General features: G+C 39.8%; 3 protein-coding genes across 3 annotated transcripts; all 3 read left to right on the top strand.

The window, feature by feature from the left end:
- The first annotated feature begins 2,515 nt into the window (after positions 1–2,515).
- Positions 2,516–5,701, top strand: LOC145482849 (adrenocorticotropic hormone receptor-like). Its single transcript, XM_081461489.1, has one exon. The coding sequence runs from the start codon at positions 2,742–2,744 to the stop codon at positions 3,690–3,692; it is 951 nt and encodes a 316-aa protein (XP_081317615.1). The 5' UTR covers positions 2,516–2,741; the 3' UTR covers positions 3,693–5,701.
- Positions 5,702–8,429: 2,728 nt separating this feature from the next.
- On the top strand, positions 8,430–11,925 carry LOC145482456 (trace amine-associated receptor 9-like). Its single transcript, XM_081461068.1, has 2 exons — positions 8,430–8,446; positions 10,257–11,925. Exons 1-2 carry the CDS (start codon positions 8,430–8,432, stop codon positions 11,155–11,157), a joined length of 918 nt encoding a protein of 305 aa, XP_081317194.1. The 3' UTR covers positions 11,158–11,925.
- An 8,282-nt stretch (positions 11,926–20,207) lies between these two features.
- LOC145482836 (adrenocorticotropic hormone receptor-like) lies at positions 20,208–22,065 on the top strand. The gene has a single exon (XM_081461474.1). The coding sequence runs from the start codon at positions 20,360–20,362 to the stop codon at positions 21,383–21,385; it is 1,026 nt and encodes a 341-aa protein (XP_081317600.1). The 5' UTR covers positions 20,208–20,359; the 3' UTR covers positions 21,386–22,065.
- Positions 22,066–22,078: the final 13 nt, after the last annotated feature.

Here is a 22,078-nt window from a genome sequence, read left to right on the forward strand (position 1 = left end):
AGGCACTTACAGCTGTACTTTATATTTCAAATAGTTTCTTCATTGATGAATCTTCGTGAGATCCCTGCAGTTTGCGAGTAAACTTTGTAATTAAAAATAGAAATGCTAAGTTGATGTTTAGGGATTCTCTCGGCAAATTGGAATGTAAAAAACAGTACTCATTTTGCAATTCAAATAATTTCTTGGCAACGAAAATCGTATTCACCAAACGGGCGAGTGGTCGATGATTTGCGCTCGCCCGACACCTTAGACACCCGCTTGGGCGAGCGGGCGAGTGCTAATGTCCAACCCTGTCTTAATCGCTTGTTTCACTTTCATCATATATTTATAAATGTTTGATCCATTCTAAGTTTGTAATTTAGACTATTTCTTTACTCAATCGCCTCGTTGTAGGTCGTATAGGTTTTGTTTACTATTCGTTTAGAAAGTCTCTATTTCGAGTACAAAAAAGATCCATGCGTTTAATTTACCGTGTAATTTCGTCACCTATAGTTTCGTCTGGGACTTTGAAGATCGTTTAAGCTCAGAATAGTCAGATGGCTTCCAGCTTATCCCAAATTCGTGTCTTGACAATGTAAAGCTTTTCATTATAGATAGAAAAGAATACATAGGCCACGAAAATCTCTTGGCTTTTACAGTAGCGGCGAATCCGAGATCGAAGAAATCCTCGATGGCTCCCCTTCTTTAGCTTTGCACAGATCAGCCCACTCCTTTTGTTTTTTCTCTTTTCTGGTCGAGTTTCGTCGAGATAGAGGTATTGAATGAAGAGGAATACTCTATCCTACGCATCCTGTATTGCTTCAGCCTCCAACAACACATCTTCCTTGCATTCTGCAACGATTCGCATGCTCGCATATATATTTTGTTTCTCGCGAAATGACGTCAGAAGCCAACTCGTACCATTCTCCGCTGCTCCTCGGTCGTGAACATGGAAAAACTTTGAAAATCCATACAAAATTAAAGAAGATAGCTACAACGATAATTTTTTCCCAGTGGTGATCAGGAGAAAAAGGAAATTTATATTAGCGAAAGAGAACTTTTTTTCGGGGGGGGGGTGGGGGCTATTGGCACTTTAATATGTCGCTTAAACAGGGTTATAGCTGGACATCTTCCAAGCGAGATTTCACGTCTCATACAGTTTTTAATCCTGCATGGTGGTGTAGTAACAGTGGAGTTGATTGACCCTAAGCACAGAAGATCCCTTTGATACAAGGAGGGCTTAAAATTCCGGTAAAAGTAATCATTGAAATGGAGCAGAGCACAACGAGACGTGAGATATTTGCAAGATACCAGACACATATTACTTAGCTCTTATTAACCGAGCAGGAGGTCTGTATGGGAGAATCTTGATCGAGGTCGGGAGTACAGACCGAACGCAGTGAGGTCCGTACACACAACCGAGGTCAAGATTCTCACATGCAGATCGACTAAGTTCGGTTAATAAGATGTTTACTATATGGCAAAGAAGAAAAAAAATAATTTGTTTAATGTAACTGGTTTGTCCTAGCTGACATTTTGCTTGCGAACGGCGATGAGCTCAACTTAATTCTGCCAAACTCGTCCTCTTTACTGTTTTACGTCATCAGGCTTCGCACTTCCAGCCGTACACAGCCATATAATAAAGACAATTACAAAGAACTACCAGATGGAAAGTCTGACGACTGCACAAGCGAGATTTTGATGAACTTAGCGGCAGAGGACTGTTCTGTCAGCGAGAGTGATGCAGTGAAAGATAACTGATGGACAAAATCAAACATCACACTCCTAAACATGAAGCTGATACATGTTAGAATAACAGTAATCAAACAACAGCTTGAATTTAATTATTAATTGATATTATATAGTTACTAAATTTCGCGATTTAATCTTCGCGTGTCCTATAATTGGCGAGTTTTAAATTTCGCGATTTTTTCAAAATCGCGAAGTTTAGTATAAGGTATGTTCTTAAAGTTTCGCTCAGCCTTGATATTCTTATAAAATATATTCTTCTAAAAAAGGAGTGTACTTGGCCCCTGTAGCCTTTGTGCTATAAATACTGAGACAGGGTATTTTATGTTGTTTTTGCTAACTCATTCTTTTTCTTCGGTGCTCGTTTTAGAAAAGTATCTTTAAAACCTTCTGTTGTTGACTAAGCTGACAGATTAAACACTAAAAGATTTGTAAGCATTCCATCAAATTTTCTCGGCCAGCATATAATATGGTTCCCACTTGGAAAGGATGATAAAGTCAGACAGACAACACTGATTTCTTTATCATTTAGCGTGCGCCTCTTGCCTCCAGGATTTGGCGCGGTCATTTTTTTCCTCGAGATTTTCTTTCGCGTCACGCGCGACTAAGCAAAGAGCGCCCATTGGTAGTCTAGCCAGCTATGGCTTATGTTAAACAAACAAACAACACAGAAATAACCAAAGCGGCATGGAAAACCGTAGTTACCGGCGTATACAATAATTTGACTTCCAAAGTTCGAAACTACATTTCGTGTGATCGAAGCTCAATTAACTCGTGACGACATTGCATCCAAGAGAATGTTTACCGTCCACCGACGTATCCAAGAATTTGACCGCCAATTTTCGAAACACTTCATGTGATCGACGCTGAAATAACTCGTGACAAGACAATATTACATTTTAGGGAATGTTAGACGCTGACTCGCTAAATACATGAGTGCTTTGGACTACTCTTGGTCGCCCGAAAAAATCTAGGTCATACGAACTGACCTGTCCACCGACTGTGGGCAGAAAATGTCTCTTATACTTGGGGAAGATCTCTGCGTTAACGCTACAGTTCCAAGTTATTTACCCTTTTTCACGGCCTCGTCTTCAATATTAATTAGTATCATTGCGTCTGTTGGAAACTCTCTCGTGGTTATTGCTGTCATCTGGAATCCTTACAAAGACTTGCGGACACCGTTTTGCTACTTCGTAGCGAATCTTAGCATTGCGGACCTTGTCGTTGGACTTATTGTAGGGCCTTTGTCTACGATAAATCATATCCTCAAGGGACTTGACAAGCTAAAGCAGCCTTTCGGAGACATAGTTCTGGTAGCGTATTTTATTTTATGCACCGCGTCACTTTTCAGCCTATCAGCTCTAGCGCTCGATCGTTATCTCGCCATCATGAATCCTCTGAGTTATCGAACCAACCTTAACCCTGTCAGGACCTTCTTGGTTTCAGTTATTGTGTGGATTGCGTCCATTCTGCTTTCGATGATCTTTTTCATTGTGGGGCCCTTCAGATATCTTTTCATCTTTGCTAACACTGCCTTAGCTGTTACCATTGTTGTGCTGATTTTTACGAAAGCCAATATTTTGAAGTACTTGCGACACCAGATGCAGCAATGGGACACCTTGCACGAGAGCACAGAAGAGAACTTGATTATGAGACAGTTGATGATGTGGGAAAAGAAAATGACGAAAACACTGCACATTGTAATGCTGTTGTTTCTTACTTTTTATCTCCCATCATGTATTTTTATTTACATCATCAATCTCTGCACAAATTGTCATTGTGTGTTTCTTCATTGGATCATTGACATTCAATTTCTTCTTATAATGGCCAATTCAGCCGTGAATCCATTTGTGTTCCCCTGGAGATTGGGAAATTTCCGAAGGGTTTTCAGGAGCATTGTGACATGTCGCACGTGTATCAGGTCCATGTCAGTTTTGAACCACAATAATTATCAACCGTTGTGAACGCTAATGGGTCTTAAAACAGCTACGCGCGATAGGTGCAGTTTAGTTGATACAGAGGACATTAAGTAGACAGCCGAATAAACTGAAAAGCAGAACGTATGCAAGGTAGTTCCCAAAGCGTATGGCGGCCATAAACCGATGGGGGTCAAAATGTGTAAAACACGGGACAGTTTTGTCCATGATGATTGTCTCGTGGGGTAAACGTGATAAATCAACATCGCACAGCGTTGCTGACTGACTGTCGGTTTATTTCGGTGTATATCGAGTGACTTTTAGATTTGGGTAGGTGTACGACAATGTGTCCGGTTAACAAGTTTCAATTCCAGTACTCATGCTTTCGCTTATTATATGTCACATAAATCTTGTACCCATAGTCTACTAGCTATTTAACTGAATATCAGTGATGTTTGTTAAATAAGACGGTATGAACACAGAATGATTGAATCTATTCACTATCTATTGACCTTTAATACCCAAGCTTTTACAGTATACTATTTAATTACCAAACCTCGCTTACTGTCAAAGTGTCCGGCACCTCTGTAAAAGTATTCGACCGACGGAAATTAGACACTGATGTACTATGTTGAGAATGAAATGGTGCCTGAGTGTATCCAAGGATTGTGTGAGGCCCAAAGTTCGGATTGGTGAGTTTACGATGACCGAACTCAATCGAACCAATCGAACTAAACCGACGGGATTTGTTCAATAAAATTGTTAAAGTAATTCGAAATCCCTTCTCCCCTTTTCTTCCTAACAATAAACTTTTCACCGACGCGGTAGCCTTTAACTTCCGGAATTGTCAATTTCAGGCTGGGTTTTACGTTATTCGCCCTCTTCGGCATCTTGCCTGTGTACTCGTACCGACACACAACTTGTGTGACCACAACACCTCATTTGAAACCAAACAAGAAGATCTTTAAGATCTTACAACCGCGCTTTTAAAAGTTAACTGTTTTGGTAGCATGAGTGACCCGAAGAAAAAAAAACGAAAAAAAAAATATCGGTTTTGAACCTATTTCCAGCAAATTTGGCACACTGGAAGCTGAGAAAATTACTCTATTTCCGGTCATCATTTTTCAGCTCTTTTCGTCATATCCCCCCCTCGGGAGGGTTTTGTAAAGTTAGCGAATTAGTTGCAAGCCACCGTAATGGTGATTGCTGTCGGCGAAATGTTAATTTGCTAAAAAATTGCGGCCAAATCTTTCGGAGATGGAAGTCAGGACATTTGTAAGGATACAGAAAGTAATTTGGGACCAGTTGCTGACTTGTAAGGCTGAAATTATCCAGAAGTAAGGTTATTTTAACGTGAACGTAACGAAGGCCACGCGGTGAATAAATTATCGGCTCTTCTCACTGTCTCGTTCTGTTTTTTGTTTCGTTCTCTTTTGGAGTCCGCCGAGGTCTTTTTTTCGTCTAAATAACTTGAGAAAAGTTCGAAAAAGATGTTCCTCTTGAATTTTCAGCTTTCAGGCAATAATCCTGGATTTTTTTGACCGAAACGTAGGTTCACTGGTTATGTTAATGTATTTCGGTGGCTATGGGCGACCGTCGTTTCCTTTGTCGACTCACGTAATGAAGCTAGGTTACAAAAAAAATCTAATAATATTTAGTTCTGGTTTTGTTCGATTTCGTTGAAATTTTAATATGATGAAGCTGGATTGTTAACGAATAGATTTTAATACTGCCGATATGAGGTAGCTATTAACGCTAAAGTGATATATCGCTTCGATGTCAGGGTTTTGAAGAGATTTTTTTGCAACGTGTAGGTTCGGCGTGATTTTGTAATCTGAGATTTCTGTTGACCCTGAAGAAACAAGGTTTGGCGAGTAAACATTACCGATTGCGTAATTCAAAGTTGGCCGAGTGGAGATCTACGTCTGGTCTCCGACAAAAAAAAAATTAAAAAAAATAAACCAAGGGTAGAACATGAACCGCGCTCGGCCCATGGCCGCGCGGTTAATAAAACTGGCTTTATGTTTGATTGCGTAAGCCGGTTCTATTATGTTCGATGGTCAATACGCTCGATTTCCTAACGTTCGATTGTGTTCGATTGGCAAAATTTTAGGGGGAGTAAGATATTGTTCGATTAGCGAACCCAATGGAAGTCAATCGATCGATTGGAGTTCGAATGAGTCCGATTGACTACGCCGGGAAGAACATCGAGGAAGAAATATGCGAAATTTTAAGAATATTTTAAGAATAACCTCCAGGCTGAGGTTCTGAAAAGAATTCAAAAAAAAAAAAAAAAAAAAAAAAAACTTTTCACTCGGCCTCATTAAAATTGTACCTTTCTCTAAACAGTAAAACGAGTCAAAAGTAACAAGAACAGCGTTGGGCCTTTATTCGAGGCTACTAACATTTCTGCACTCATGAGTCATGTGTGTCATATCAGGCTTTATTGTCTGCAGTCTTGCTCAAAAATTACTTATCACATAGCCTTAGCAAAGCGCGCGTTCTGATTGGCTAATACGAATAACCAAGGTAGAAGTTATGAAGACCCATGGCGGCGCCCATAAATTAAACCGGTGGGGGTCAAAATGAGTATAACACGGGACGTTTGTGACCGTGACGAGTCTCCCGTGTAGTACGCGTGAGAAATCAACATCAGGGCGGTATTGAAACCGGAAGATACCGCAGCTGTTTGCTGATCATCGGTTTATTTTCGAGATTGTGTGCGCGTAAGACTTTGTAAGCCTAGTGCTTATGCTTTCGATGACCTTAATCATATTTCACGTCAATCTTGGACCGTTAGTTTCCTTTTCAACTGGTCAGCGACAGGGAGAAATGAAGGATCCAAAAACATGTCACGGGGCGGATTAAAATTCGAAAGATGTGCTCGATCTTGTCAGTCCAATAAATATCTAAAGGTCCGTAATATTGTTAGTGTCATGGTGTTTGTCCGGCCGTGTACCCGTACAAGGACAATCTTGCTCTCAATTCCCTTTCTATTTGTCCTCATTGTTAAATGTGGTACCATTCTCGCCTTCCAATCCGGTACACTAAAAACCCAAATTGGGAGAGCTTAACATAGGGCTTCGTCGGTCAATGCCACCGGTGTTGCTATTTCGCATTATCGACATTAAATTGTATCTGGTAGCATAATTTGAGTTGAAAAACAATCTGAAAAGCATTAGTTGCGGTTCCACTTGACCTTTTGCCAACGGCAAAGAAGGACCCATGGCGAGTCTGTGTTTTGTGTGTAGCCTTTATTCCCACACAATTTTCACGTGTACTTTACACATCTTAAACACACAAAATTACATTCTTTTCAAAATCTCAGCCTGTGGTTACGTCTTAAAATATTCTTACAATTTCGCTAATTCCGGCCTCGATATTCCGAATTCTTAAAAAGAGAGCGTGCTTGATTTCTTCTGCCTTTGTGTCATAAATACTGAGTCTAAGGGAAATTAAAGGTATTTTATGCTTTTTTTTTTTTTCTTTCTATTCGGTGCGTGTTTTAGAAAAGTATCCTTAAAACCTTATGTCGTTGAATAAGTTGACAAATGCCCAACCCCCGATCAGCCATTTTCGAGCCCATGTCATATACTGGGACTCCGACAACTCTTGTGTCCATCTTCGGAGCAATGTTTATTAATATTCGTGGATTAAACACTAAAAGACTTGGCAGGCATTCCAACGAATTTTCCTGGCCAGCACATAATATGCATGGCTTCCACTTGGAAAGCAAGACAAAGTACAGTCGACTCCCGATAACTCTAACCTTCAAGCTAGGAAAATTTAAAAAAGTTTGGAGTTATCGGGAGTTTCGAACAAATGACCGGAAATTAGGGAAAAAAAAAACAAAAACAAAAACAAAAACAAAAACAAACAAAAACAAAAACAAAACAAAACGGTGTTTATTGTTTTTCTATTCATGCAGTGTATATTTTAATGAAATTTAAACATAACAGAATGGAGAACTCGAGTGAAAACAAAACAGTACAAATCTAAATGACTGTATAAATCGGAACGTAACGTAATGTGAAAAATATAACAAAGGAAAGCAGCAGGAACATTTTGAAAAAGGAGTTAAGAGGCAACACTTTATGAAAACCAGCGGAACCTGAACTGAACTGACACGTTTTGTGTAATGTACTGAGAAAGGAAAAAAGTTCACATCTTCTTCACACGGCTGCTTCAAAATAAATTCAATGTTTTGGACTAGAGTACACTGATTGTTTTGACGTGTCACGTACTCATAGACATGGTTCGAGTCATCGAGGATAAAATTACATAGAAAATGTCAGAAAATGACCTGAGGGGAAACAAAAATTGCTTCGAGTTAGCGTGAGGTTCGAGTTACGGGGGTTCGAGTTACCGAGGGTAAAAATGCAGTAAATGTATGACGGAAATCCAGGGGAAATCGATTTTGGTTCGAGTTAGCGCGAGGTTGGAGTTAGAGGGTTGGAGTTATCGGAAGTCGACTGTAACAAACATCAATTTCTTTATCATTAACGCGCGCTTCTCGCCCCCAAGATTTCGCGCTTCGTCCGTAGGACGAAGGACTATTGATTTTAGAATATTGGGAAATATATTCTAAGTAAGTGAAATACTGCTAACGTGGCCTTCAGATGTCCATATTTTCGTCAGCTGGACACAATATAATTAACGGCATACGAAAAGACCGTAGCAGAATTATGTTAAACTTTTGATTGTTAACTTTTCCATCGTTAACTTTTCCATTAATTGTGAACTTTTCCATTGTCAGCTTCGCGTAGGGGTAGCTGGGGGGCGTATATGAACTCCCTTGCAGGGTAGGTGAGACAAGTGGTCCTTTGAAAATACCAAGAAATTGCCTCTTTCCCACTCCCCAGAGATATCTTTGGTACCTATTGTGGTTTTGGTTTTTTGTATATTCTAGTGGGTAGGGGAAAGGTTTTTTTATGTTTTATGTTTTATTTATGTATTTTTTTTTTTATCGCAGCATTAAAAAATAAAGAGGGCGTCGTGTGTCGTGGTTTTCTTCAAGACGGCAAAATCCTGTACTAAGAATCAAAGCACATCTTTTAAGAGGAAAATGGTAAGGAGTAAGCATCAAGAAGACTCGACTGATGGCTGAGAGGGTGATAATGCCTTAGAAGCAATGATATCGTCCTTCGGGTTGCAAGAAGGTCTGAATCAAAGGTCCCATTGAATACATAAGCTTATAAACCAAAACTGCGCTATGGAACACTGTGGACAAGTTTAAAATGGATTTTCTCGTCTACGATATGGAAATATCTCTAGTTCAAACAAATGTAACGCTTATTAAATTAGCATTCTCTTCTAGAGGAATTGTTTTGGTGCTCAGCTGACTTTTACGTTCTCAACAGATGGACAATAACACGCATTTGGATAGCACAAATATACTTTTCGAGAACACTTATATCCAAGTCACTATTTTTCATGAACACGAGCTTTATGTCGTTCACCTATAAAAATAAAAAAATTAAGTGGAGATTGCTGACTTCGCACTTTCCATTCGGAACAGCTCATTTTCATAGAGCGGCTTTTCTTTCGCGTCACGCGCGACGGACTAGGCGAAAGAGGGTCTATTCGTAGTCTAGCCATGCTGTATCAGTTTTTAGTGTATCTCTCAGTTAGTACGCGTGTTGTGATTGGTCAATTTAGTGGGCCGTACTCTCCTGCACGGCCCGCTAAAATTTAAAGTTGGTTTTGTTGCCAAACTGTTTCGTGATTTATCGCTAAGTGTTCTTAACTTTTATAGCAAGTTAGAATTAAAACTTTCTTATACTCTAAATTATGTAATAAATTGTGCTAACCACTTAAAAAAACAGTGTCAAACTGGCTCGTTTTGCTTTCGAGGTGCGTCAGAAATTGAAGCCTTTCCGAGTTCGCGTGAATAGAAATCGTTTCCGAACCTGTCAGGCACACAGTAGAGATATAATAAATATCTTACTAACCTCGTCTTCTCGGTCCGTACTGCAAGTTGCGGATCCTCGTTTTTTTCCCCTTCGATTTATGGCCTAAGCGCGAAGCGCGCGGGCCATTAATCGAAGGGGGAAAAACTCGGTCCGTAACTTACAGTACGGACCTCGATCTCGGTTAGTAAGAGGTATTAACCGTCTAACTGTAAAGACCCTGTAAATTACAATGCGAAAAAGCATTTTTATAACGAGGGAAATTGTTACAGAGATAAGAAAAAAAAAAAAAAAAAAAATGGCCTAGGTTAAACAAACAAACAAACACAACAGAAATAACCAATAAGCGGCAAACATCGTAACCGAAGTATCCAGTAATTTGAATTACATTTCATGTGATCGAAGCTCAAATAACTCGTGACGCGGCATTGCATTCAAGAGAATCAGTTCACCGTCACCGACGCATCCTAGAATTAGACCGCAAATTTTCGACACATTTCACGTGATCGATGCTCAAATAAATCGTGACAAGACATGATTGCATTTCAAGGGAATATATGATGTTCGACACTGACTCGCTAAATACACGAGTGCTTTGGATTACCTTTAAATTTTGGTTGCCCCCAAAAATTTGGTCATACCGACTGACCTGTCCAGCAGTCCACGGGCTGTGAACAGAAAATGTCTCTCATACTTGGGCTAGATCCGTTTCTTTCTTCACGGCCTCATCTTCAATATTAATTACTATCGTTGCGTCTGTTGGAAACTCTCTTGTGGTCATTGCTGTCATCTGGAATCCTTACAAAGACTTGCGGACACCGTTTAACTACTTCGTAGTCAATCTTAGCATTGCGGACCTTGTCGTTGGACTCATTCTAGGGCCTTTGTCTACGATTTCTCACGTGCTTGAGGGACTTGACATGCTGAAGCCGCCTTTTAAACACGCAGTCCATATAGTGTACTTCACTTTTTGCACCGCGTCACTTCTCAGCCTAACAGCCATGGCGCTCGATCGCTATCTCGCCATAATGCACCCTCTGAGTTATCGAACCAACCTTAGCCCTGTCAGGGCGTTGTTGATTTCAGTTCTGTTGTGGACTGTGTCCATTCTGCTTTCGATGATCTATTTCATTGTGGGGTACAACAGATTTCGCTTCATCTTTGCGAATACTGCTGTAGCTGTTACCATCATTGAGCTGATCTTTACAAACACGAAGATTTTGAAGCATTTGCGACACCAGATGCAGCAATGGGACGACTTGCTCGAGAGTTCAGAGGAGAACTTGATTATGAGACAGTTAATGATGTGGGAAAAGAAAATGACGAAAACACTGCTCATTGTAATGCTGTTGTTTCTTACTTTTTATCTCCCATCATGTATTTTTATTTACATCATCAACCTCTGCACAAATTGTCATTGTGTGTTTATTCATTGGATCAGGGACTTTCAGTGGCTTCTTGTAATGACCACTTCAGCCGTGAATCCATTTGTGTACGCCTGGAGATTGGAAAATTTTCGAAGGGTTTTCAGGGGCATTGTGACATGTCACACGTGTATTAGGTCCATGTCAGTTTTGAACCACAATCATTATCAACCGTTGTGAACGCTAATGGGTCTTAAAACAGCTACGTGTGAAAGGTGCAATTTAGTTGATATAGAGGACGTTAAGTAGACAGCCGAATAAACTGAAATGCAGAACTACCAGAAAGGTAATTCCAAAGGCGTATGGCGGCCATAAGCCGGTGGGGGTCAATATGTGTAAAACACGGGACGGTTTTCTCCATGATGACTGTCTCGGGGGGTTTACGTGACAAATCAACATCACACACCGCTGCTGACTGACTATCGGTTTATTTCGGTTGATATCGAGCGACCTTTAGATTTGGGTAGGTGTACGACAGTGTGTTCGATTAACAATTTTCAATTTCAGTGCTCGTGCTTTCGCTTGGTATACGTCACATAAATCTTGTACCGATAGTCTACTAACTATTAACTGAATGTCAGTGATGTTTGTAAAACAAGACGGTATGAAAAAAGAGTGATGAAATCTATTCACTGTCTATTGACCTTTAACACCCAAGCTTTTACAGTATAAAACTGTTTAAGACAAATTCCGCTCAAAGTGCGAGCAATAAGTGCAAAAATTACTTACTAAAAATCTACTCATAGCACGGTAACGTTTTGAATACTATTTAAAACATCTCACCGTAATTCATTTCTCCAGGCGACCCCGCGATTAAATCCCCAATCATTCTCGAGAAATTTAATGTCAAACCTCGTAAAAATGCTTAAAGGCTCTGTTATTGTGTTTTCAACTAACGCGAGACGTCCGTTTTAATAGAAATATTGATAACTTCAAGTTCAATTTTCTCTCGCGGGGTCAGCTTGAGAGCTAAGGTCCAGATAAGATCTTCCTACTTTTATTCAAAATATTACCATGCCATGAGGTTTTTTTTTGGTAACTTAATTTTTGCCATTATTGTTCGAATGTTCTGCGGAAATCATCTTAATTACTCTCCCAAACCAAATACATTGAATTAAGTACATGAAAAGTTCGGCGTTTAAATCACTTAAGAACGGCTATTTCAATTTGGTATATGGCCCAGCAGTTCTTACCACCTAGCTCAGCCGGGAATTTCGGCTTTGGAACGGCTTTAATTCAGACGTCGAACTTTTCATGAGCTGAACCTAATGCATAAATTATTATAACGTATTTTACAAGCAGTTGTCTCTTTGCCTGAAAATCGCCGACATTTCGATGTGATTTGGTTTAAACTAAATAAAGTTCGGCGAATTTAGTTCGACGTCTGAATCAACAGGTGTACTTTTGATAATTTGGGTCGGTCTAAATTCGAATTAAGTTCGGCTCATGAAAAGTTCAGCGTCTGAACACTGATGTACTACGTTGCGAACGAAATGGTGCCTGACTGCATCCAAGGATTGTGTGAGGCCCAAAGTTCGGATCGGTGAGTTTTCGATTACCGAACTCAATCGAACCACTCGAACTACACCGACCAGATTAGTTCAATTTTGTTCGCCAGAAAGACAAAACGGTATAAAAATCAATAAGCATTCAGTTCCAATTAAATCGGAAAGATTCCCCTTTTATATTAGTATGTATAAAATTGTTAAAGTAATTCGAAATCCCTTTCTCCACTTTTCTTCCTAACGATAAACTTTTCACCGACACGGTAGCCTTTAACTTCCGGAATTTCACCCTCTCCGGCATCTTGCCTGTGTACTAGTACCAACACACAACTTTATGTGACCACAACACCTTGTTTGAAACCAGATAAAACTGACTTTATGTTTGATTGCGTAAGCCGGTTCGATTATGTTTGATTGTCAAAACGCTCGATTTCCGATCGAACGTTCGATTGTATTCGATTGGCAAAATTTTGGTTGGAGTTCGATAATGTTCGATTAGCGAACCCAATGGCAGTCAATCGGTCGTTTGGAGTTCGAATGAGTTCTTGACTACGCCGGGAAGAATATCGAGGATGAAATTTGCGAAATTTTAAAAATATTTTAAGAATAAACTCCAGGCTGAGGTTTTGAAAAGAATTTAAAAGGAAAAAGAAACAAATTTTAACTTAGCCTTAATAAAATTGTGCCTTTCTCTAAACAGTAAAACGAGTCAAAAGGAAACAAAGACAGCATTAGGCCTTTGTTCGAGGCTACTAACATTTCTGCACTCATAAGTCATGTGTGTCATATTAGGTTTTATTACATTGTCTGCAGTCTCGCTGCAAAATTACTTCAGCGGCACCAAAGTCGAACCGGAATGTCATACGCTGAGAATATTCGCAAGAATATATTCAGCTCTAAATCGGCAAAAAATAAGAATAACCAGCCTGAGCCGGAAAAACAATATTCTTAAAAAGAGTGTGTGAAAGATGCAATCCAGTTATATAGAAGGCATAAGGTAGACAGTCAAATAAACTGAATGGCAGAACTTTTTAATATGCAAGGTAAACGTTATGAAGACCCATGGCGGCGGCCACAAACCGGTGGGGGTCAAAATGAGTAGCACGGACGTTTGTGACCGTGATGAGTGTCCCGTGAAGTATGCGCGACAAAACACAGCGAAGTTGAAACCGGAAAATACCGCTGTTTGCTGATCATCGTTGAATACTGTGAGCCACCTTCGGATTGGAGAAGGAGTACGAGTTTGTGTACACCTAAGACTTTTCAAGCCTAGTGCTTATGCTTTGGATAACATGTATCACATTTCACATCTTTTTGGACTGTTACGGTTTCCTATTCAATTGGTCAGCAACAAGGAGAAATGAGGAATCTAAAAACATATAACTGCGCCGATTAACATTCGAAAGATGTGATCGATCTTGTTCTCCTATCGATATCTAAAGGTCCCTAATATTGCTAGTACCATGGTGTTTGCCCGGCCGTGTATCCGTGTCTCCTTACAAGGCCGTGTGTCCTTACAAGGACGATCTCGCTCTACTAGGTCCCTTTCTATTTGTCCCCACTGTTATAATGTGGTACGATTCTCGCCTTCCAATCCAGTAGACCCAAAAAGCCAAGCAGGGACAGATGATCATAGGGCTTCGATTCAACAGGGTGTTGCTATTTCGCATTATCGACATTAAATTGCATCTGGAAGCATATTTTGTTAAAATATCGCATAAGCTGAAAACAATTTGAAAAGCATTTTCATGGTGGTGCATCACTAAATAACTGACTTTTCGTCGGCAGATCGTGATAAGTTACTGACGTTAGGTTAACTCGAGAAGACAAAATAAGAGTTTGGCGAAACCAAGAATTAAATTAACCTGTACATCGAAGGAAATGGCGTTGGACCTAAAAAAGTGCTCAAATTACTAGTAGGAATTGGAAAATACTGGGAATTAGACTTCTGCGGGAATATCAGTGACGTTTGTACTGACGGCCTTAGCTCGGAGGTTTCGTATTTACTCCGAGGCCTAACTTTCTTGTTTAAAGTGTCGACAGGCCATAAAAATAAAAGCTTTGGAAAATATCCTCGTGATTATTTAAATCACTCTTATTTCTTAATAATTGCTGCAAGTGTTTTGAAGCCTACACACACCTCGCGGCAAACAAACAGTGAAAAGATTAAAACATTACATCCGGAAAACATTTCGCAAAAATGCTGACGCGAAACTGGTCCTTTTTAGTTGACGGCAGTTTGTCTTGGCGGTCTTCGTGGTCTGGGTGCTGTCGCTGTGGACGAACACAGAGAATTCGCTTGTATACTAACCCGCCTCGTGTAAATGACGGGAAACCTGGTACTGCGGCACTTGTTCAAGTTCAAAGATGTTCCATCAAGTACTGCAAATGTGAGTTCTTTTTCTCATGTTTAGCACATGTAAAAAAGACATGTCAAGTGCAAGAAGAGTGGGCGGGGGGGTGGGGGTGGGGGAAGGTGTTGATGATCTAAAGCATTAACAAATTTCTGCTCTCGCCTCGGAAATACTGGACAACTAAAACTAGATCGATAGGTCATCAAGTATCCCTGATTAATAGATGGTCGGCCCCAGCCAATTGCGCTTACGTGCATGTTCTAATTAACAAATCGAATGTGGTTTAGCGTGGTCTGTACACTTATCGACAAGGATTAGGCGTCATCGCAGTAGTCAAAATGTTGTGGACTCACCGAGACGCACCAAAATATCAAAAATAACGAAAGAAATCTTTGCCAAGATTTGTTGACAATTGAAAGCTCGGACTTGAAAGTGCTCGCGCTGCACTATGCAAATGAGTTACTTGTACGCGTCAGACTTTCCTTTCAAAAATTTTTGCAAACTCGCTCAACATGCAGAAACAATATATAAAAAAAAAAAAACAAAACAAAAAAGTGTTTGGGAAAAGAGTGATGACACATACTCGTTGTCGATAAGAGTACAGACCACGCTAAACCACATTTCGATTTGTTTTTACGACGATATCAACGTCAAAGAAAATGTTTTTTTTTTTTTTTTTCAGGGTGCGAGCATAAAAAAGGCATTGCGCGACACATCGACGCGAGTAGCATGGTCTGGAATATTATCGACAGCGGCAAATTAGCCAATCAGATTGCGAGATTAGCAGCAATTGTGGTAAAAAATCAGTCATTTAAAGCAAAATAGTTGTCCTTCTTCCCTTGCATTTTCTAATTTGTCACGAGGTTGAAATTACTTATTGTTTTTCCATAGAAAGAAAAGAAAAACACTCCTCAGGTTACTGGCGATGACTGAGTTTTTGTAAGAGCAAAGCTAAAGAGCCTGTGTATGTCTTGTTGTTTTCTCTTAGAACAAAACATTTCAAACTTTTCTTAGAACATTTCAAACTGTTCGTTGATGAGTGAAGACATGTCGTCCGGCTGAGAGCTCATTTTACTCCTGAAGGAAGAAGATGCTTGATGCTGGAAAGACCTAACACTTGGAAGGAAGTCCTTATTCGGATTTATCTATATCAACCAAAGGCAAGCGCTGCTGTTGGAAAGCATTCCTTTAATTTTGTCCAGAAGGCCGAACAAGTTTTAACTGTTGACCAGGCGAGTGAACAACTCATTTCAATTCAATTCAGTTTTAATTTAAACTCTCGTAAACATTAATTTTACAGAGGTATCAGAAAAAAATAGTATACATATAAACACAGTGGACACATACGGACACACGTGGTCTCGCTGTTTGCTTTGAAGCTCTTTAACCGTCGCTTCATCTTGAAACAGGACAGCAAAGAGACATCTTAATGTAAATAGTAAGGTACGCATATTCAAGGTTAACGGCAACCTGAAAACCAGTTGTTACATCTGGGTTTTAAATTTGCCGCCATTTTACTGCCAAATGTAAAAAAAATCCTAGCTTTTTGAACAAACTTTGAAACTTTGTCCAGCAACTTGTAATACAGTGATACAAGAAATATAACGTGAGGCTCCTTTGTAAAATATGCACGAACTAAAACTAAATTTGCTCGAGTCAAATCAGTAATACAAGACAACCTACCTATGTACATAAATAATATGCAAGTGATATGACGGCTTCATGGGTGGCTTCCTCCAATCTTCTTCTGTGATCTAGGATTGAGAAAAAGCTAGCCGCCAAATTACAATATGCCTCAATGCAGTGGCCATAAAATGGGCCGGGATAAGAAAACTTATTTACTTACCAATAAGTTGAGAATGGTAGTCAATGAAATATCCTTCCCTAATCTCTCCTCGGAAGCTAGACTTTCTAAAAGTCCTTTCCAATAATTCTTCCCTGGCCTGTTGGCCTGTTGATTTGTTGACTTACGTCGCTCGCACTCGCACTCGCAACTTCGTCGCTCGAAGATTACCCTCTCGCTTCGCTCGAAGGAGATAAATAAGTCGAGGTTTAAGAAAAGGTCGACTTGCGGCAAGTCTAGTTGGAAGCTAGCACGTGGGAAAATATTTTCTAGTTGAACGATCGATAAGCATTGCGGGATATGTGTTCTTTACGGTCCCTTCCTCTCCGCATAGGGAGCAAAAAAAATCCTATTTTGACATGCGTTTGAATTAACCGTGTGCATGAAAACTTGCGATCGCCGTTTCACTTTGTTGTATTTTAAAACAATCTGGCGACTACAAGTCAACTATTCTCGCATTTTGATTGGTTCTCGCCTATAATCTATTGGAGGACAGACGTGTAGATGGCGTCATTAACTTTGTTTTTTACTACATTTCTGTTTAAAAGAATGCAAATGAATTTTGACGAAATTCCTGGATTTTCCTGGCTTTTCAAGGCAATTTTATCTGAAGCGACATTTCGCTCGTTTATCGCCGTAATTTCGCGTCGCCTATTGTTTTCGAGTCCGCGCGAATTTTCGAACTCAATTCGCTCTTCCCAAAAATTCCCAGAAAAATTCAGAATGTGATAAGAACATCAGTGACACGCTCGGCTAAAGAGCTCGTGCGTCATTTTTTTGTTCGAATTCCTCCCACATTTTGACGTCATCTGTGATCTATTACTGAACAGACGCACAGTAACATGGAAACTGTTTCTTAAAAAATGCAACGTGACCATCAATTTAAGCCAGTCTAAATTTCGATTTTCATTGCTTGTCGCTAACGAGTATAATTTCAATAATTATGAGGTTTTTATTCTGCTACTGTATTTAATATAAATCTTGCTTACGGACGGTACCTGCAGGCTTGGTGAATTGTTTGTTTTGTTCTCAGGCAAGGGGAAAAGGTGAGTTTTTCATGGTTGAAAACAGGACTTCAAATTTCGCCCTGTGAATGAATGAGATTTTCTCGTGCTAGTTGTATGCGTGAGCTTTTACATTTCTTCTGACTTATAACGAATAACGCTTATGCAAGGAAACTCTCTACTCTGGTATTAAGTAAATTTGTGAGTTTCTCAGAACAATGGTTATCATAACCAAAATCTGTTTACCAGTTCCTTCTTGTTTCTGCTTGTTTGGCGAGTTTGCAGAAGTTTTTGAAGTAAAATCTGACGCGTACAAGTAGCTCATTTGCATAGTGCAGCGCGTGCACTTTTAAGTCCGAGTCAGTCTTTTCGATTGTGAATAAATCTGGACAAACATTTTTTTCGCCATCTTTTGTGCTGAGATGCTGCAACAATTTTCGCCAACGCCAACGCTAAAAGGCCTCTAACATCATGTGTGTTTCTTCAACATAGTGAAATTTTAGACTACGCAAATGAAATAGACCAGGAGTTTTGAGAATTCATGCATCGATATTCGGGTTGATTAAAGAAAGCGCTACCTTACCTCTGCTGTCTTCCCATATTTCCAGGTAACATTTTGAGATGTTCTCAAACATTTATCGGTCTTAAAAATATTTAAAAACCAAACTGAAATATTGTTTGAGTGCGATGGACTTTCTTACACGAAAGAGCAGAAGTCCAATTTGTAATGTTTAGCTACAAAACACTTTTTCATCGACAACAGACGATTTATAGGATTCTTAAACAAACAAAATTGAGCAGTATTTACAGACGAAAATTATTGTGCCCTGATGAAACATCACGTGGTGCTTGCAATTCAGGCGAAACTCAAACTCGCAAAGTTTTATTACTTTTCGGTCGCGATAGAATCTATGGCGAAATCCTCGCAATCGGGTGGCAAGAGGAGGGGAACTTCGAAGTAAATCGCTGCTATATCCAAATATATCTAGCTAATTTTTAGATATGTTTTGGAAAAGCTGTTGATCTTCAACAATACGTAAAATTTAGAGTAGAGTAATAAGGAGTCCTCGTAAAGGAAGCAGCGGATCGGAACACAACTTGGTCATGATAAGCGGAACATACCTACATTCGACACGTGTCTTACTTCACTCAAATTTGAGCTGCTAAGAGGAGAATACTCAAGTGATGTTCCAACAGACATAATAGTATTGATTTGTGGACCAGAAATATAGAAAAAGCCTTTAAAAGTACGCCACTAGTGGCTCAGAAAAAAAGAAAAAAAATGATTTCCTGTTTGTCAAGAGGAGATTTTACAATTATTATACATTGCATGTAGTCACCATCTGTCTTCTCATTGGCCGAAAGCCTACAGTTAATTATGGGAGACAACGCAACCTACAGATTATTCACTAATCTGCTAGCAGATTAGTAAATAATCCGTAGGTTGCGCGCGCAATGCATGATTTCCAAGAGTAATGTCAAGTTCACGTAAGAACATGGCTCGTCGAAAATAAACTGTGTTCGGTGCGATAATGCGTTTGTCGTTATTTTCTTTAAAAGAATGTACAATAAAACAATTATGAGATTCGGGTTTTGTAATATCCGAAATAATCAAGGTCTCGGTTAGTATTATCAGCCTCAGCCTTCGGCTTCGGCTGATAACACTTACCTCGACCTTGATTATTCCGGATATCACATAAATCTCATCCAATGCAATAATTGTTTATTAATCGCAACGGAAGCGCAGAAGGCGCGCTCGGGCCAGTCCTTCTCCGCATTCGCGACATTGGACCAATTACGGACTGCCCGTTTTACCGCACGAGCGCGCTAAGGTTAAAATTGAAGTAAGTAAACGCTCTATCACGATAAACGTGCTTTTCTCCGTAGAACATTATATTCAAGTCTAACTGTAAACATGTAGCTGCAGATGCAAAACAAGCGCGAGAGAGGCAAATGTTTGACTTACTAGGGAAGCGACGAGAACTGGTAACGGGCACCGAAAAAAACAAAAACAAAACAAAAAAGACTGAAACAATCCATTTTAACTTTCAAAATGCGTGGTTACCGCTACTTTTTATGTGGCAAGCCTATTCAACACGTGATTATTTTCTGGTTGTAAGGAAAAGCACGATTTTAAAAACATTTTTGACTACAAGTGTATTTTTTTTGTTATCGTTTGCCATTTAGTTGAAAGATCTTTTTAAATGTGTTCAGTGGCTATTTTGCACGTAAACCCAATTCTGAGAAAATCTGTGAAGAAATATGGGATTTTCCTTCTCAGTTTCTGAAAAATGCTGTGGTCAGTATTTTTGCTCAAGATTCAAGCCTAATTATCTCAGAAAAATGCATGGCTTCTCTCTGGATTTTAAAATAGCCCTTGTTTAAATCTGCTTATTCCTCCGCTAATCGGGCGAAAACAACTTTGTACTAGAAGGCACCTTTCTTTTAAAAGGAAGTGCACTATTGCTATATGTTGTCAGCAAGAGACTGTTTTAGTCTCTCGCTGTAAGTTGTAACTATGGTTACATAATTACATTCAACTAATAAAAATAAACTGAGCAGCGGTTTTCGGTTGCGTTGAAACTGAAAAAGTTCCTGCTTCCGGAAACTATTAAAAGTGTATTATAAGAAACACCTCCACTCGCAGTCTTTACACGGAAAAGTTGCGAGCCGAAAATGTCTCTGCTTGGGAAATATCCGTGCGACAACATCACAGCTCCAACGTATTTGTCCTTCTCCACGGCCGCATCTTCAATATTAATTACTATCATTGCGTCTGTTGGAAACTCTCTCGTGGTTCTTGCTGTGTTCTTGAATCCCAACAAGGACTTACGAACGCCGTTTAACATCTTGTTAGCGAATCTTAGCATTGCGGATCTTGTCGTTGGATTCATATTAGGTCCTATGTCGACGACTTACCATATCTTTGAGGGACTCGACATGTTGAAGCAGCGTTTTCAAGACGTGGTATATCTCTCGTACTTCATTTCTTGCACTGCTTCTCTTCTCAGTCTCACAGCCCTGGCTCTAGAGCGCTATCTCGCCATCACGTACCCTCTGATGTACCGAACCACGCTCAACCCTGCCAGGGCGTTGCTGGTCGCGCTCATGGTGTGGATTGTGTCCATTCTGCTCCCAATGATTTACTTCATCGTGGGCTACAACAAATTTCGCTTTATCTTTGCGAACACTGCTGTAGTGATTGCATTCGCAGTGCTGATTTTCACCAATGCAAAGATTATCAAGTATTTGCGAAACCAAGTACAACAATGGGATGACTTGCACGACAGTACTGAAGAGAACTTAGCCATGAAACAAGCGATAAAATGGGAGAAGAAAATAACGAAAACACTGGTCATTGTGCTGGTGTTATTTTTAGCGTTTTATCTGCCATCCTGTGTTTGTATTTATATCATAAACTTCTGCACAGACTGCGACTGCGTGTTTATCCACTGGGTCAGAGACATTCAATTTGTTCTAGTAATGGCCAATTCAGGCGTCAATCCATTCGTGTACGCCTGGAGATTGGAAAATTATCGAAGAGCTTTTAAGAGCTTTCTGACGTGTCATGCGTGTATGGAGCGGCTAAGGTCCATTTCAGTTTTGAATTTGCAATTATCAACAACAGTGAGCACCGATGCGCCCTCAAACAACCCAGAGGGGCCATGCAATCCGACAGTAGATATCGAAGAAGTTGAGTGAACAGTGGAATCAACGAAATAGAGGATTTGAACCAAGGGAAGATAGACCTTGAAGGAATTAAAAACCTAAACATGGTTATATTTAGCATCTGTTTCAGGGAAACGTTTATGCCAGAGTTCAAACCGATAGATGCAGCTGACTGAATATTGGTTTACGTTCAATTTAGTTAATGATTGTGCATTGTAGGTTCCCGTTCTTCTTCCACCAGGCAACCCCTAAGTCTACAAAAAATTGTTCATTCAAACCAAAACTTGGACATAAAATTACATGTTATGGCAAGGCTATGCAATCAATGTATGTTTAGTCGATGATGACGCACAACATCGACACAATTCATTTACCCTTTGTACTGACCTGTAATGGCACGTAAAATATGATTTGCCTCAAGTCACCGTGGCTTGCTAAAAGCAGGGTTAAAAAATATAAATAGACTGCGTAAAAGACAGCTTACAGCTGTTTTGAAATAAGTGTATGTGCAAATGGCTATTTTGTTGCTGGGATTCGATGATCATTTGTAATTGTTGCAATTTGATGTCTGGTATAATTAAAGTGGCTGCGAGTCACAGAACTTGGAAAATAAATTATAAATACTTTCACCCTCCAGTAACTGTGTCCTAGTAGCGTAGTGTGATAAGCGCTGGTTCTCTGTGCGAGAGATTGTGAGTTCGAATCTTAATGGCTCCTGCTGATTAT

The sequence above is a fragment of the Orbicella franksi genome, chromosome 3 (genome assembly GCF_964199315.1).
Source record: "Orbicella franksi chromosome 3, jaOrbFran1.1, whole genome shotgun sequence".
Taxonomy (NCBI): domain Eukaryota; kingdom Metazoa; phylum Cnidaria; class Anthozoa; order Scleractinia; family Merulinidae; genus Orbicella; species Orbicella franksi.